The 13,733-nt window shown below is 34.7% G+C and overlaps 1 protein-coding gene across 2 annotated transcripts in view; it reads left to right on the forward strand.

Annotated features, from left to right (window-relative positions):
- The first annotated feature begins 3,588 nt into the window (after positions 1 to 3,588).
- The window catches only part of LOC148956895 (uncharacterized), a 36,686-nt gene continuing 26,541 nt past the window's right edge, over positions 3,589 to 13,733 (forward strand). For both annotated transcript variants that reach the window (XM_089096686.1, XM_089096695.1), the window contains exons 1-2: positions 3,589 to 3,740; positions 9,247 to 9,480. In XM_089096686.1, coding sequence (XP_088952812.1) covers positions 3,661 to 3,740; positions 9,247 to 9,480 — 314 coding nt within the window. In that variant the 5' untranslated portion in view covers positions 3,589 to 3,660. The remainder of the gene's footprint in view (positions 3,741 to 9,246; positions 9,481 to 13,733) is intronic.

The raw sequence follows: 13,733 nt of genomic DNA on the forward strand, positions 1-13,733 counted from the left end.
TTAAACCAGTTTCTTTAAGCCCAGTAGGTCTCTAAACGGTTATATGATTTTCGAAGGGATTTCCCCGATAGCAAATTTTCTTTGGTCAAAGCCTGTTTTCATTCCACCGTGTTAAGGGGATTCGACAACTCCAAGGAAAACTCTGAGTTGTCCATTATAGATTCTTTAATTTGTGCGGCAAAACTATTCAGAACAGATATGGTGGTTTTGCCATAATTTGGAGAGCATGGATAAGAGATCCAAATAAACAATAGAAAACTAAGATGTGACATCTAATAACCCAGAAATTTTAGAAAATCATTTAACCTCTCCTATTCTAAGCTAGGGAAAGAGATACTTAGTTTTAATGAGACTTGCATCATTAGAAGGCGTGTTTTTTTTGTTATTAAACGGAGCACAATTTTCTTCTTAAGTTTCACTAAAAGATAACCCTTTTGAATTTTCTAGCATACTTACTAGGAAAACACGAAAATATAAGGTAAAGAAAAATATTATTTGAGCGATTTGGCAGCTTTGAGATTTCCCTGTTGTGCTACCCACTTTGACTGAAAACCTTGATGACACAGTGAGATATTAAACTTTTTGTGCCTGTTAGTATCAACACTTCATAATTAAAAGTTTTTTTTTACACAGAATCGATTCATATACTCTAATAGACCAAATATTGTCTAAATCAATTGCTGTAACAGATATTACAAAAATTAAGCTTAGGTTCTTTCCCAGCAGCCCTGCTAAAAAGTGTGTAATTGCTAAATGAAATCTTCTTTAAATACAGTGAAACCTGTCTAAAATAGAATCTTCAAGAACCTGGACAATTTTTCATAATTCTCGAGTTATCCTTACCAAGCAGTTTGAACGAATCAGCCAAAAATACCAATTTGTTTATGCATAAACTGAGTTCAACTAGTTGTATGCTTATCCTGTATGATAAAAATGGTAATTCAGGCACGAAAAAAAACCAGTATACCTAAAATAAATTCTAACAAACATACATTAGCAGGTTTATTTATATGAGTCTTATTATTTGCACGAAAAGCCTCTTTGAAATTGGTTACTTCTTTTTCTAATCGACCCATCCCTTTTTCTTCAATGAGAAATCAAAGGTCACGTAGTAGGAGAGCACCTTCAGACAGAGTTGGTACTCGTGGGTCTTCAGCCTGGTTTTCATCATTATGGTCTTTTTCGGGTGCAATCAGGAGGACAGGGAATGTCAGGTTCTTAAAACACCTGAACCTAATCATCAATTTAACAAAGCCACGAGTCAGTTGTGGATACTGATGCTCCAGTGCAGCCTCTTGTTTATAATTTTGTAATACCTTCTGTGGAGAAGCAATATCTTAAGATATATTTTCAAACTATTCCTGTCTAAATTTTGTATCTTTCATAGGTATGTATATTCCAAAGGCTTTGATTTACCCAAGGGATTTCCACTTTTAGCAGGCTATACGCGTCAATCTAGCACTCAGGCAAAATGTATGTAATGCCGAAGTCCAACTATACCAATTTTATGATACCGATGAATTAGAGCTTGTGCCCTTCTATCTATAGTTTCTCAGATTTCTAGCATGCATGACCACCATCATACATAGCTTAAAGCTGCCCAGATACCCGACATTTTTTTAACATTGTAAATTGTAAGCTAAGGCATATAGACATCTGTGTCCAATCACAAGTTAAAACCCACCTCTGCACCAGGCGTTTTCAGAATTTTGGGTTCTACACGAGTCTGCTATCAACCGTTTTCAGTCATCACGCTTAAACTCGGGTTCCTTAAATATGGAACCTGAGTTGTTTTTTCTGGCACTAAGTTTGAAGCGTGTTTTGAGCGGGTTGAACAAAAATCCTTTTCAGGTTCTTCGTGCACAACCCAGCTAGAATTTAAAGCGTTTTCATCTTACGGATTCTAAGCGTGTTGGACACAGATTTCTCAAAACTTTAACATTCCAGAATAGAGTTGTGTTTTCAGCTATAGGGTTTAAAGCGGGTTTGACGAAATCATTTTCAGGTTCTCCTTGTTCAACCCAGCAAAACTTTAAAGCGTTTTCAGCTTACGGGCTCAAAGCGTGTTGGGCAAGTGATCCTCAAAATTATAACACGCCGTAATAGCATGGTTAAACATGAGTTCTGAGAAGACATTCACCCATGTTGAACACGACACTCAAAATAATAATATGCTCAACCCGTGTCAAACTCCATGTTGGATATGGGTGGCCTGAAAATAAGGCTTAGCAAGGATGAACATGGGTTCTGAGAAGACATTTGCCAGTGCTGAGTATGTAAGTCGAAACAAAAACCAGCACAACCCGTTCTGAACTTTTGCGTTGGATGTGGGTGACGTGAAAATACGCTCCTGCTTTAATACCAGTTTCAAACACGGGGCTCAGAGTTATTGGCACTAAAATTTAAAAATGAACCACAAACCTGGGTTTACAGTTAATGAACTTTGGTCATTAGGATCTGTTGTTCAATTTTTTGTGGTTTTTGTCATTGTGCTGAACTATCCGTAAATTTAAACTTTCACAATAAGACCAAGACATACATTTCTTCAAGATACTCTTAATTTACAATAATAGAAACAGCTTATAAAATTTGAATTATATTTATGGAAAACATTAAAATCAACGAAAATCTGAAGCATAACATACGAAAAAATATCTTTGTACTTCTTGATCTAGTTTTTTTTTCTTCTTAAGTCTCAAAGCTACTAGAGTCACTTCGGTTTAAAAGTTTGTACGATTGTCTTATTATTCCCTTCAATTTGACGATAAGGCATTTTCAGAAGAGAGGGTTCAAACCTTGTTCTTTGGCTGTGAAACCAACATTATCAAAAGATTTAGGGCCGTTCTTTTACTCATTTTTGTGCTGAGATCTTACATCTTTTGACAAAGAACGCTTCTTATACAAAGATCTTATATCTTATAAAGTTCTTTTGCTAACGCCTTTCATCATTCTGCTCTGATCAGCGGTCTAAAAACATTGATGAGTATGTCCTCAAAGTTCTCTCATCATTGTTCTATATGGCAGAAAGATGGCGTCTTTCACACTTTTTGCTAACATCAGTGAGCTGTAAGATCTCATAACAAAGATGAGTTAAAAGAACGGAAATCTGTGCAGAAAGATGTGAGATTAGATGTAAGATCTTAAGGGCTAGGCACACGTAGCTGATTTCGGGAACCGATTTCAGCATCAGTAGACAAACGATAGCGGTAAGAAAAATTTGTTGAAAGAAAAATTTATTGCACAAAATTTTCAAAACAAAAAATCATGGACGCCAATAGTCAACTGGACTTTATTAATAGTTGCTTGATTGATCTCAGCTTAGTTCTCAGCTCAGTAGTGGGGTCTTTCACCACAGATACCTCTGGCTGACTATTTATTTGTATCCCTATTTTTTTGTGATGATCATGGTGAAAATCAGCCCTGATTTTGTAAATCGGTGCCGAAAACTAGAAAATTTTTCAAGCTCAAATCGATGCCTATTTCTTTCAAAATCGGCTACGTGTGCCTACTTGTTGCACTACGCGCGTCCAACCCATGTTGAGACCCACGGTATATGAAAACGCAGCTTCTAGTGACTAATGACGCGAAAATGCAGAAGATGAGGATGAAAAACTAATTGTATTCAATCTTGTCAGGAAAGATTAAGCCAGTTTAAAAAAAATGACAAAACTAACAGAGGAAATGATTTTGTGCAAGGCAAAGAAATCAGATTTAAGCCAAGTAAAGAAGCTGAATTGCTGGTAATTTTTTTTTTAATTGCTTGTTTTTGGTTCTTAGGTTTTGCTGAGGCCTATTCTAGCCTAAGTGTACCTTAAAAAGACGAGCTACCCTGTACTTCAGACTGGTTAACTAAGGCTAAATCAGTGTAACTGGCTCAACAAGAAGTCAATGCTTATATGGATTATTTATTCCTCAGTTGACCTCAAAGAAGCACTAGCCTAGGGTAAAAGACCTCTTGTCTTGAATTATCTTAAGGTAAATTTTTTAAAGTTTATTTCTGATGCAAATGAGAAGTAAGTTTAAACTGTCCCTTCCTCTCCCCTAATGTGCAAATATATGCCCTCAATTGCTATACATAAGCTAGGGGTGAGGGTAAAACTCATTTCCAACAAAATTTATTAGGCTATTATATTTAGAAAGAGCATTAAAAAGGTATTGAGTAGTATGTTTAAATTTACCTACCTTAAATTGCAGCTTGGAGGAAATTTAAGGATTTACCATCCTTGTAATGCTCCATTATGACTTGTGTAGCTTGTTTGCTACATTTGGGCTGAGGACTCAACAGCTTCCCAGTTATACAAGAATTCTTGCTGTAGCCACCTGTAGCCATCTTTTTTGAGAATTTTCTTGAATGCACCTGTCAAATTCAGCAGTCACTGTATCTTCAGAGAGTTGATTCCACAAGTTTGCTACTTGCTGGCTGAAGAAACATCTTCTTTTAGTAATTTTGCTGGTGGCACAATAATTTAGCAGTAAAGACCTATGAAATCATATTATTGAGTTAGGAAGAAAGTGAATACACCATTTGATGCCTTTTTTTTATGTTGATTATGAATATAATAATCATTTCTATTGGAAATGAATTTCATCCCCCCCCCCTATATATACCTACCCCAGAATGGGCATTTATAGGGGGGGGGGGGCTGAAATTCATTTCCGATAGAAATGATTATCATATTTGTAATCAGCATAAAAAAGGGCATCAAATGGTGTAATCACTTTAGTCCTTACTCAATAATATGATTTGTTAGAAATTTACCAATTTAGCTAGGATGAAAGTGAATATATCATTTGATGCCTTTTTTATGCTCTTTCATAATTCAATAATCACTTCTGTTGCAAATTGCATCTTGAGTCCTTAAAGGGGCCCTAAAGGTATTTTATACGAATTATGAAAGAGCATAAAAAAAGCACCAAAGAATGTTTTTACTTTCATCCTAGCTAAAATATTATGGTCCATTGCAAAGTTACCATGAAATTTACCCACCCCCACCCCCCTAATGTGCAAATATATACCCTGAATTGTCAACAGCAAAGTTTTCAAATTGCAAAATTCAGCACTATTTTTGTTGATGGCATTTGAAAAACTTGAAAAATTTAACTACTGCTGATAATGTCTTTGTGTGGTTACAAAAATGAATTATCTTTGGGGCCCCTTTAAGGGCTCAAGATGCAACTTCCAACTGAAGCAATTGTTGAATTATGAAAGAGCATAGAAAAGACATCAAGTAATGTATTCATTTTCATCCTAGCTAAATTATTGTACCCCCTGCAAATTTACCCTCCTTTCTTGGATTAAGGAGTATTTCTTGAAGATTTTCTTAGAATGCTCTCTAGTCACAGAACATTCTGGGGGGCATGGAGACCAGGGAGAACATTTTTGGAAATTAATTTGTTGGCCATAATCATATCACCACATTTTTCTCTGGTATGCAAGAATAGGAGGCTTCAAGTGATGGAAATGCTCTTTGTTAGGCATTTGTTTAAGGCCTTCCACCATTTTGGGTAAATTTCTATGTGGCACTATAATTTAGCTTGGATGAAAGTGAAAACATCATTTGATGCCTTTTTTATGCTCTTTCATTATTAAATAATTTCTTCTGGGGCTAGTTGCATCTTGAGCCCTTAAATGGGCCCCAAAGGTACTTTATATGAATTACAAAAGAGCATCAGATGATGTTTTCACATTCATCCTAGCTAAATTATATGACACACTGAAAATTTACCATGAACTTTACAACCCCCTCCCCCCCTAATGTGCAAATGTATATCCTGAACTGGAATATACCCTGAATTGTCAACAGCATTCAACAATTTTGAAACAGTAGGAAAATGGTCTATATTTGAGTTACCTAATAAATGAGGTTTGGCTTGTTATAAATAAGTATTTTTGGAATATATTACTCTTGAACAACTTATTTATAAACTAGTGATATATTTTTAACCACTTTTCAATAACTTAACTAGTGTTGATAACTTCTTTGTGTGGTTACAAAAACGAAATACCTTTGGGGCCCCTTTAAGGGCTCAAGATGCAACTAGCCCCAGAAGCAATTATTGTATTATGAAAAAGCATAAAAAGAGCATCAAATGACATTTTCACTTTTATCCTAGCTAAATTATAGTGCCACCTAGAAATTTACCCCATTTTGGTTGCTCTTTATTCTAGTATTTCTTCATTGCTCTTCATTAGTATCTTTCAAGTATTTCTTTGTTCTTCTTGAAATAGGGTGATGCCAGGGCATTCCAACCTCTAGGCACAGGCATACTAGTGCCATATAGAGCTTCATAAACACACTTGGGTATCTGCTAGAGATAGTTCTTTTGATCATTCCAAGAGATTGTAGGGTAGACAACAATACAGATTTTGGATGGGTGTTGAACTTAAGTTGACAATCAACAATGACTCCAAGATCTCTTTCTTCAGAGACTGCAAAAAGGTGGTTACCTTGGAAATGGTACTGCTGATGTGTATTACGATTTTTGAAGTGGATGCCATGGCATGGATCAGCATTGAAAGAGAGGAGTCAAAGTCCCAAGAATGTCCCAGGTCCTTTTGGATAGATTGCAGGTGAGAGGTTGTGGCTGCTTTACCAACAACTTTTGAATTGTCAGCATAATGAGTGAGGAGGTTTGAGAGAACATTGAGTGCATCATTAGTATGTAAGTTGAAGAGACTTGGCCCAAGAATGGTCCCCTGGGGAACACTGCTTGAAACAGTTGTAGATGAGGAGAAATGAGGGACACCTTGAGAGTCCTGAACTCGTACAACTTGTGTTCTTTCTGAAAGGAAACTGTATCTGCTGGACAATAACATCATCAACAGCTGCTGCTTTTTGTTTGGTGATGAGGAATTCATGCCAAACCCTGTCAAATGCTTTTGAGAGGTCCAGGAGCACCATGTTGACAGGTAAATAATTATCCAACTATGATGTAACATACTTGTATGTGTGTATTAGATTAGTATCAATAGATCTTAAAGATCTAAAGCCATGTTGAGTGGAAGTGAGGATGCTGTTAATTTCCAAGTGCTGAATTAGAGCTCTGTTGACAAATCTCTCTAGCACCTTTACAACTGCAGAAGTGATGCTGATAGGACAGTAATTTTCTGCATGATCTTTGGGTTTTCTTTTGTGGATTGGTGTGATGTAGGATGTTTTCCAATCTGACAGTAGTTCTCTGTTTAATAGAGACAACAGGAAGAGTACACAAGGGAGAACTGAGAACAATTCAGCACTCCTTGCAAAGCCTTGGCTGTATCCTATCTGATTCTTTGGATTTATTATCATCAAGTTTATCCAGGCTATTCAAGACCATATCTTTGGTAATTGATAATTTGGCCATTAGATCACATATTAAGTTTGAATATCTACAGGCAGTGAGTGTGTTATGCCATTATGTTTGGGGTCAGAAATGGTGTGATGGTTAAGATTTTTAGCAGAAACATGTTTCCAGAAAGATTTGGGGTTCGCCTTGATATTTATAGCAAGCTTCTTCTCATGTTGAGACTTTAGTTTCCTAACTACATCGGAGGCAAGATTCCAAGCCTTTGCATACCTTTTCCAATTTTCCTGTGTTTTCTCCTTGTTGTACCTTTTCCAGGCGCACCATGGCGCTTTCCTGTTGATTATTCTTTTTGTATCCTTTATGAGGAATGGAAGTGTTTTTGGCTGTTTTTGGTAGATGTCATGGGAGTGCTTTTTTTCAATTGATAGGAGAGAAATATCACTTTTCTTTGGCATTCTGGAAATATAGAGACTGGTTTTTGAACACCCCTATTTTACTACAGCATGATACAATGTGAGGGTAGTAACAAGAGCCCCACCTCTCTAGGTGAAATTTCTACCAATAATTTGCAGCATAAATTAAAAAAGCGGTCTATATTTTGACTAGCAATTGAAAAGAAAAAATTGTATTTAATATTTATGATTTATAGAATAAAGATCAAGTAAAAGAAGTTACGGTTTTAGAATCAGAAGAAAATCAGCTTACTGTTAATATGTGAGTAAAACTGAAACACTGAAAGGATATTTACATCAAAATATGATAATTGATACTTCCAAAAAGAGCTCCTTGTAGGTAAGTCAATAAACTAATAATTTCTAGTATTTGACCTAAAATAATTTTAATAATAACCATATTGATGCATAGCTTAGATTTTTAGCTATTCATTGATATATACAATTGTTCTCTATTCCTCTTTGGTAAGAAGGCATAAGGGTTTTAATTTTACATAATTTTGCTCAATTGGATACTGGTTTCTTACCATAGCCCTTGGCTATGGAATGCACACAACCCAGGTTGGGGTAAATAATGAGTAATTAGTTTAGCAAGCCTAGTCCCCACATAAGGGAACATAATAAAAGAATGGTAAATTTGTCATTAACAGTATAATTTGGCTAAAGTAAAAGTGAATAGCCTGCATTCACTTCCTCCTATGTCCAGACATTTAGAAGAATTGTCCCTCTTTCAAATATCCTTTGGAATAATTTTGGGAGCAATTCTGAAAAACTATTATGTTCATTATTAAAGAAAATACATCTATATATTAAATTTAAGGATATGTTTAGAAAGTACAAATTAAGGTCTACCAGGGAAACATATTCTGAAATAAATGGTGACTCTAGAGCAATTCATTTAACATAAAGCCAAAATATAGCCCATAGATTCAATTAGAGTTTTTTCAAAAATATGCTTCAAAGGTCAATAACTTCTAAAATAGTAATTATTTGGTGTTATGTTCAAAGGCTTGCACAATGGAAACCTTCAGGACCTGAGTTTTCCCTAATGTTGCTGATTGTTTTTTGAAGGAATACTCTATATGCATAAAACAACCAAAAGACCACCTTGAAAAGCTTTTACTTTTGGTGTGAATGAAACTTTCTAGAAAGGAAATGAGAGTAACCATGCTCAATGTCCCACTTACAATGAAATTTTACTAATACCAAGAATTAGCTAGTACTAACTTAAGTCATTCATAATTTGTTTTGGAATTTTTCAGCCAGTCAGTGGTTTCTATGAAAAATATGTTTGGCCTTAATAAGTGCAAGCCAAGTGTTGGTACTAATAAATTATATTCTTGAATCGGCCTCAGGGAAATTGGAAGAAAGTGAAAAAAAACAAAATAAGATTAATTAAATCACCATTGTTGCTGTAGTTCCAACTTTTCAAAAAAAAAAACAAAAAAAAAAAAGGATACTGACAAATAATAAAAAGAACTTATCACTTTCTTTATTTGAATTACAGGGGTGGTGGCTTGACAGATGTCAGCATCTTTATGATGATGCCAAATTTGGAACTTTTGGCTTTAAGTGTCAACAATCTAGAATCTCTGTCAGACCTCAAAGGCTGTCGGAACTTACAAGAACTATACCTTCGAAAAAATAATATCAAGGATCTAAGAGAAGTTTGCCACTTGAAAAATTTGAAGCATTTAAAAAATCTATGGCTTGCTGACAATCCTTGTGCAGAAACCAACAGGTGAGTTAAACAACAGCACCTGAAAGAGAGATTAGTTGGATTTGGCTCAGTTTCAATTTTTTTGTACTTTGTTTTTATAATATATTTGTAAAAATTTTTATAAATATATTATTGGATATGCTATTTTTTTAGCATATTTGTAATAATAAATATGCATTATTCTGTTTTTGGTACAGATAATACTAAAAAAAGAGGATTTTTCAAAGCAATTTTAATTCTGCAGGGGTTTTGTTTTGTTCATATTTTGCTTAAAATTTGGGATAAACTCTTTTGTTGAGCTTTTTTCTTAAGTTTTCTATAATCTAATTTTATATCCTATTCTTTTTTTCTTTGGATCATCCCTCAGTTCATGAGGAAATTGTATTTCAAAAATTTATAAACTTTTAGCATTTAATATATTAAAATCTAAATATGATCTAAATACTTACCATAGAGTTGTTAAGTACAATTAAAACTTAGGGTCTTGGGACCTGTTTTTATTTCTTGTGGCAAATATTTTATTGCCCCATTTTTTTTCTGTTTCTTTCAGTACTATGTAGGCTATGCAGTCTGCCTATATTTATTAAGGTTTTTACTTACAATTGTTTTTCCTTGTCTAAACATTGTCTATGAATATTTATAAATCCTCATAAGTGTTGGTGCTAATTTTCAAAGCATTATTTTCTTCTTGTTTGAAATGCGTTCCCCTCCATGGAATTGGTCATTTCCCATTATAAATACTGAATTTTCAAAATGGAATAAAGATTTAACCCCCATTGCTTTTGTCCAGAAAAAATTTGCAGAACTTAACACAATTACCTATAAAAATCACTTCCAAATATTTGTTAATGGGTCAAAAATAAATGAGTAGGTTGCAAGTGGTGTTTTCCGTCCTCACCTGAAAATTGCAATGGGCGAGAGATTATTTAATAATTTATCTATAATGTCTGCTGAATTAAATGCCATAATCATGGCATTAGAACACCTTAAGCAAAAACAACCTTTGATTGCAAATTCGAATAATATTATCATCTATTCTGACTCTTTATCAAGCCTTGAGTTGCTGGTCTCAGCTCCTCAATATAAGTTGGACATTGACATTTATCATTGTCTCAGTATTATTGATAATCTTGTTTCAAGTGGCATAAAAACTTATTTTCAGAATATTCCTAGCCACTCTGGCATAAGTGGTAATCATCAGGTTGATGAAATAGCTAAAAATGCTATAAATATTGACCAGCCAAGTGGGAGACCAATCCCAATTAGAGATATTTTCCAATGGAGGCTATCAGATATTAATTTTAATAAGATCAATCCTATCCTTTCCCCCTTTCCCAATAAGTATCTTTCTAAAATCTATCATAGAATTCGTTCTGGAACAAATGGACTAAATTTCCTTGCATTCTCATATAAGCTTTCTAATTCAAGTGGTTCAATTCCCCTGTCCCCTCTTTGCAGGCAATGTAATATGAATAATGAAACATTTGACCATTGCCTATTTGAATGTAATATGCTGACGTCAGCACAACATACCTTGCTTTGTAAACTGATAAAAGACTTCAAACACCACAAAATCTCACTATCAGTCAAGAGCTTAGCCAACTATACCTGCACACAGAGCACAGAAATCGATATCTATCATCTTATATTTGAACTCCTTGAGTCAAAAGATCTACTGAAAGATATCTGAGAATATCTAATAAATAAGAGACAACCAAGACAGTAGCTCTGTAGCCCACAGAGTGAAGCAAAAAGAAGAGGGCTAAATAGTACCAACTGAATAAGAATTTGCTTGACCCTAAAAAGGAAACAACTGCTAAATGAAAACCGTGTTTACCTTTTTGACTGAATAACAATTTGGTGTACTTATATCTTCCTTGGATTTCATCACGGCTTTAAAAGGATTTGTGGGAAATTTGCCTAGTTGGCCAATAAAAGTTGAAATTCATCTACTCCTAGCACAGCCATGAGGCCTGTTGACATAGGTGCACTGTTGTTACGACAAACTGAATAACAATTTGGCGTACTTATATCTTCCTTGGATTTCATCACTGCTTTAAAAGGATTTGTGGTAAATTTGCCTAGTTGGCCAATAAAAGTTGAAATTCATCTACTCCTAGCACAGCCATGAGGCCTGTTGACATAGGTGCACTGTTGTTACGACAAACTGAATAACAATTTGGCATACTTATATAATTCTTGGATTTCATCACTGCTTTAAAAGGATTTGTGGGAAATTTGCCTAGTTGGCCAATAAAAGTTGAAATTCATCTACTCCTAGCACAGCCATGAGGCCTGTTGACATAGGTCTACTGTTGTTACGACAAACTGAATAACAATTTGGCGTACTTATATCTTCCTTGGATTTCATCACTGCTTTAAAAGGATTTGTGGGAAATTTGCCTAGTTGGCCAATAAAAGTCGAAATTCATGTACTCCTAGCACAGCCATGAGGCCTGTTGACATAGGTGCACTGTTGTTACGACAAACTGAATAACAATTTGGCGTACTTATATCTTCCTTGGATTTCATCACTGCTTTAAAAGGATTTGTGGGAAATTTGCCTAGTTGGCCAATAAAAGTTGAAATTCATGTACTCCTAGCACAGCCATGAGGCCTGTTGACATAGGTGCACTGTTGTTACGACAAACTGAATAACAATTTGGCGTACTTATATCTTCCTTGGATTTCATCACTGCTTTAAAAGGATTTGTGGGAAATTTGCCTAGTTGGCCAATAAAAGTTGAAATTCATCTACTCCTAGCACAGCCATGAGGCCTGTTGACATAGGTGCACTGTTGTTACAACAAACTGAATAACAATTTGGCGTACTTATATCCTCCTTGGATTTCATCACTGCTTTAAAAGGATTTGTGGGAAATTTGCCTAGTTGGCCAATAAAAGTTGAAATTCATCTACTCCTAGCACAGCCATGAGGCCTGTTGACATAGGTGCACTGTTCTTACAACAAACTGAATAACAATTTGGCGTTCTTATATATTCCTTGGATTTCATCACTGCTTTAATAGGATTTGTGGGAAATTTGCCTAGTTGGCAAATAAAGGTTGGAATTCATCAATTCCTAACAGAGCCATAAGGCGTTTTGTTCTAGGTACATTGTTGTGACAACAAACTCGTCTAATGAATGCACTTAGGATTAAACACATGTATTGTCATTTCTTAGCAATTGCTGTCACCAGCTGTTTTCAATAAATTAAATCCTTTTTATTATATGTTATTTTTTGGAATTTTTTGCGTTAGGTTTTTTCCTTCAATACTAAATAATTTTGGACATATTTCAGTGACTGAATTGGATCCCCTTCTGGTCAGCCAATTGTTGCCACATTTATGCCAAATTTCTGCTTGCATTCGTCGGGCTCAAGCCAAAAAGGGGTGTTGTGTTAATGTTGAAATTGAGTTGCTTCAATTTTTTGTGAAGTTGAACTGTTTTTATTTTCTGTTTGGTGCACACTAAAATATTCTTTTGAATAGTATCATACGACTTCTCTTTTTTTGCCACAAAAATTGAAAATCAACAGGAATCAAAGAAAACGTGTCAGGTTATGCATCCAAGAAATATCACTGAAGGACAAAGTCTAGAGAATGTAGACTCTAACGAACAGGGCTCATAGTTCCTGGCGTCTGAATTCCAAGGCCATTGTATGACTTGTCATATTTGTATGCATTGGTACTGTTTCGAAAAAGGGCAGGTAGATGGGAGAGAAAAGAATGCGGGTAAATTATCCATGTTGACTTGACTGTCGATCACAATTCGTATCCATTGGATTTGTTGAAGTATATATTAGCTAAGAACAAAGGTAACAAAATTAACAAGTAGGGAAATTTAAGTTAGGCTCCTATTATTCCACCAATCATATAGTTTGCTCCACCCCTGTATTTTGGCATAGATAAGTTTTCAGGTTATAAAAAAAATTGAAATTTTCGACCCTTGATAACTCCTTATGGTTATCAACAGATTTCAGATATATTTAGGCACCTGAAGCAACCTGTTACCTTAAGATGTAAGCTTTTAAGCTTCTTAAAATAAGTAATGATACTTTTGTGTGACTTCAGCTTCTCATTATGAAGTTTTATAGACTACAACAATTACAGTGAATAATTACTAGTGACAAGCTTCTTAAAATAAATTATTTTATTATTATTATGTATATTATTATTTTATTATGTATATTATGATTATACATAATATATTATTATATTTAATAATATATTAATTTTATGTATAATAACATATTATATTTAATTAATAACAT

The sequence above is a fragment of the Artemia sp. Qi Xiang Cuo genome, chromosome 1 (assembly GCF_049724085.1).
Source record: "Artemia sp. Qi Xiang Cuo chromosome 1, ASM4972408v1, whole genome shotgun sequence".
NCBI lineage: Eukaryota > Metazoa > Arthropoda > Branchiopoda > Anostraca > Artemiidae > Artemia > Artemia sp. Qi Xiang Cuo.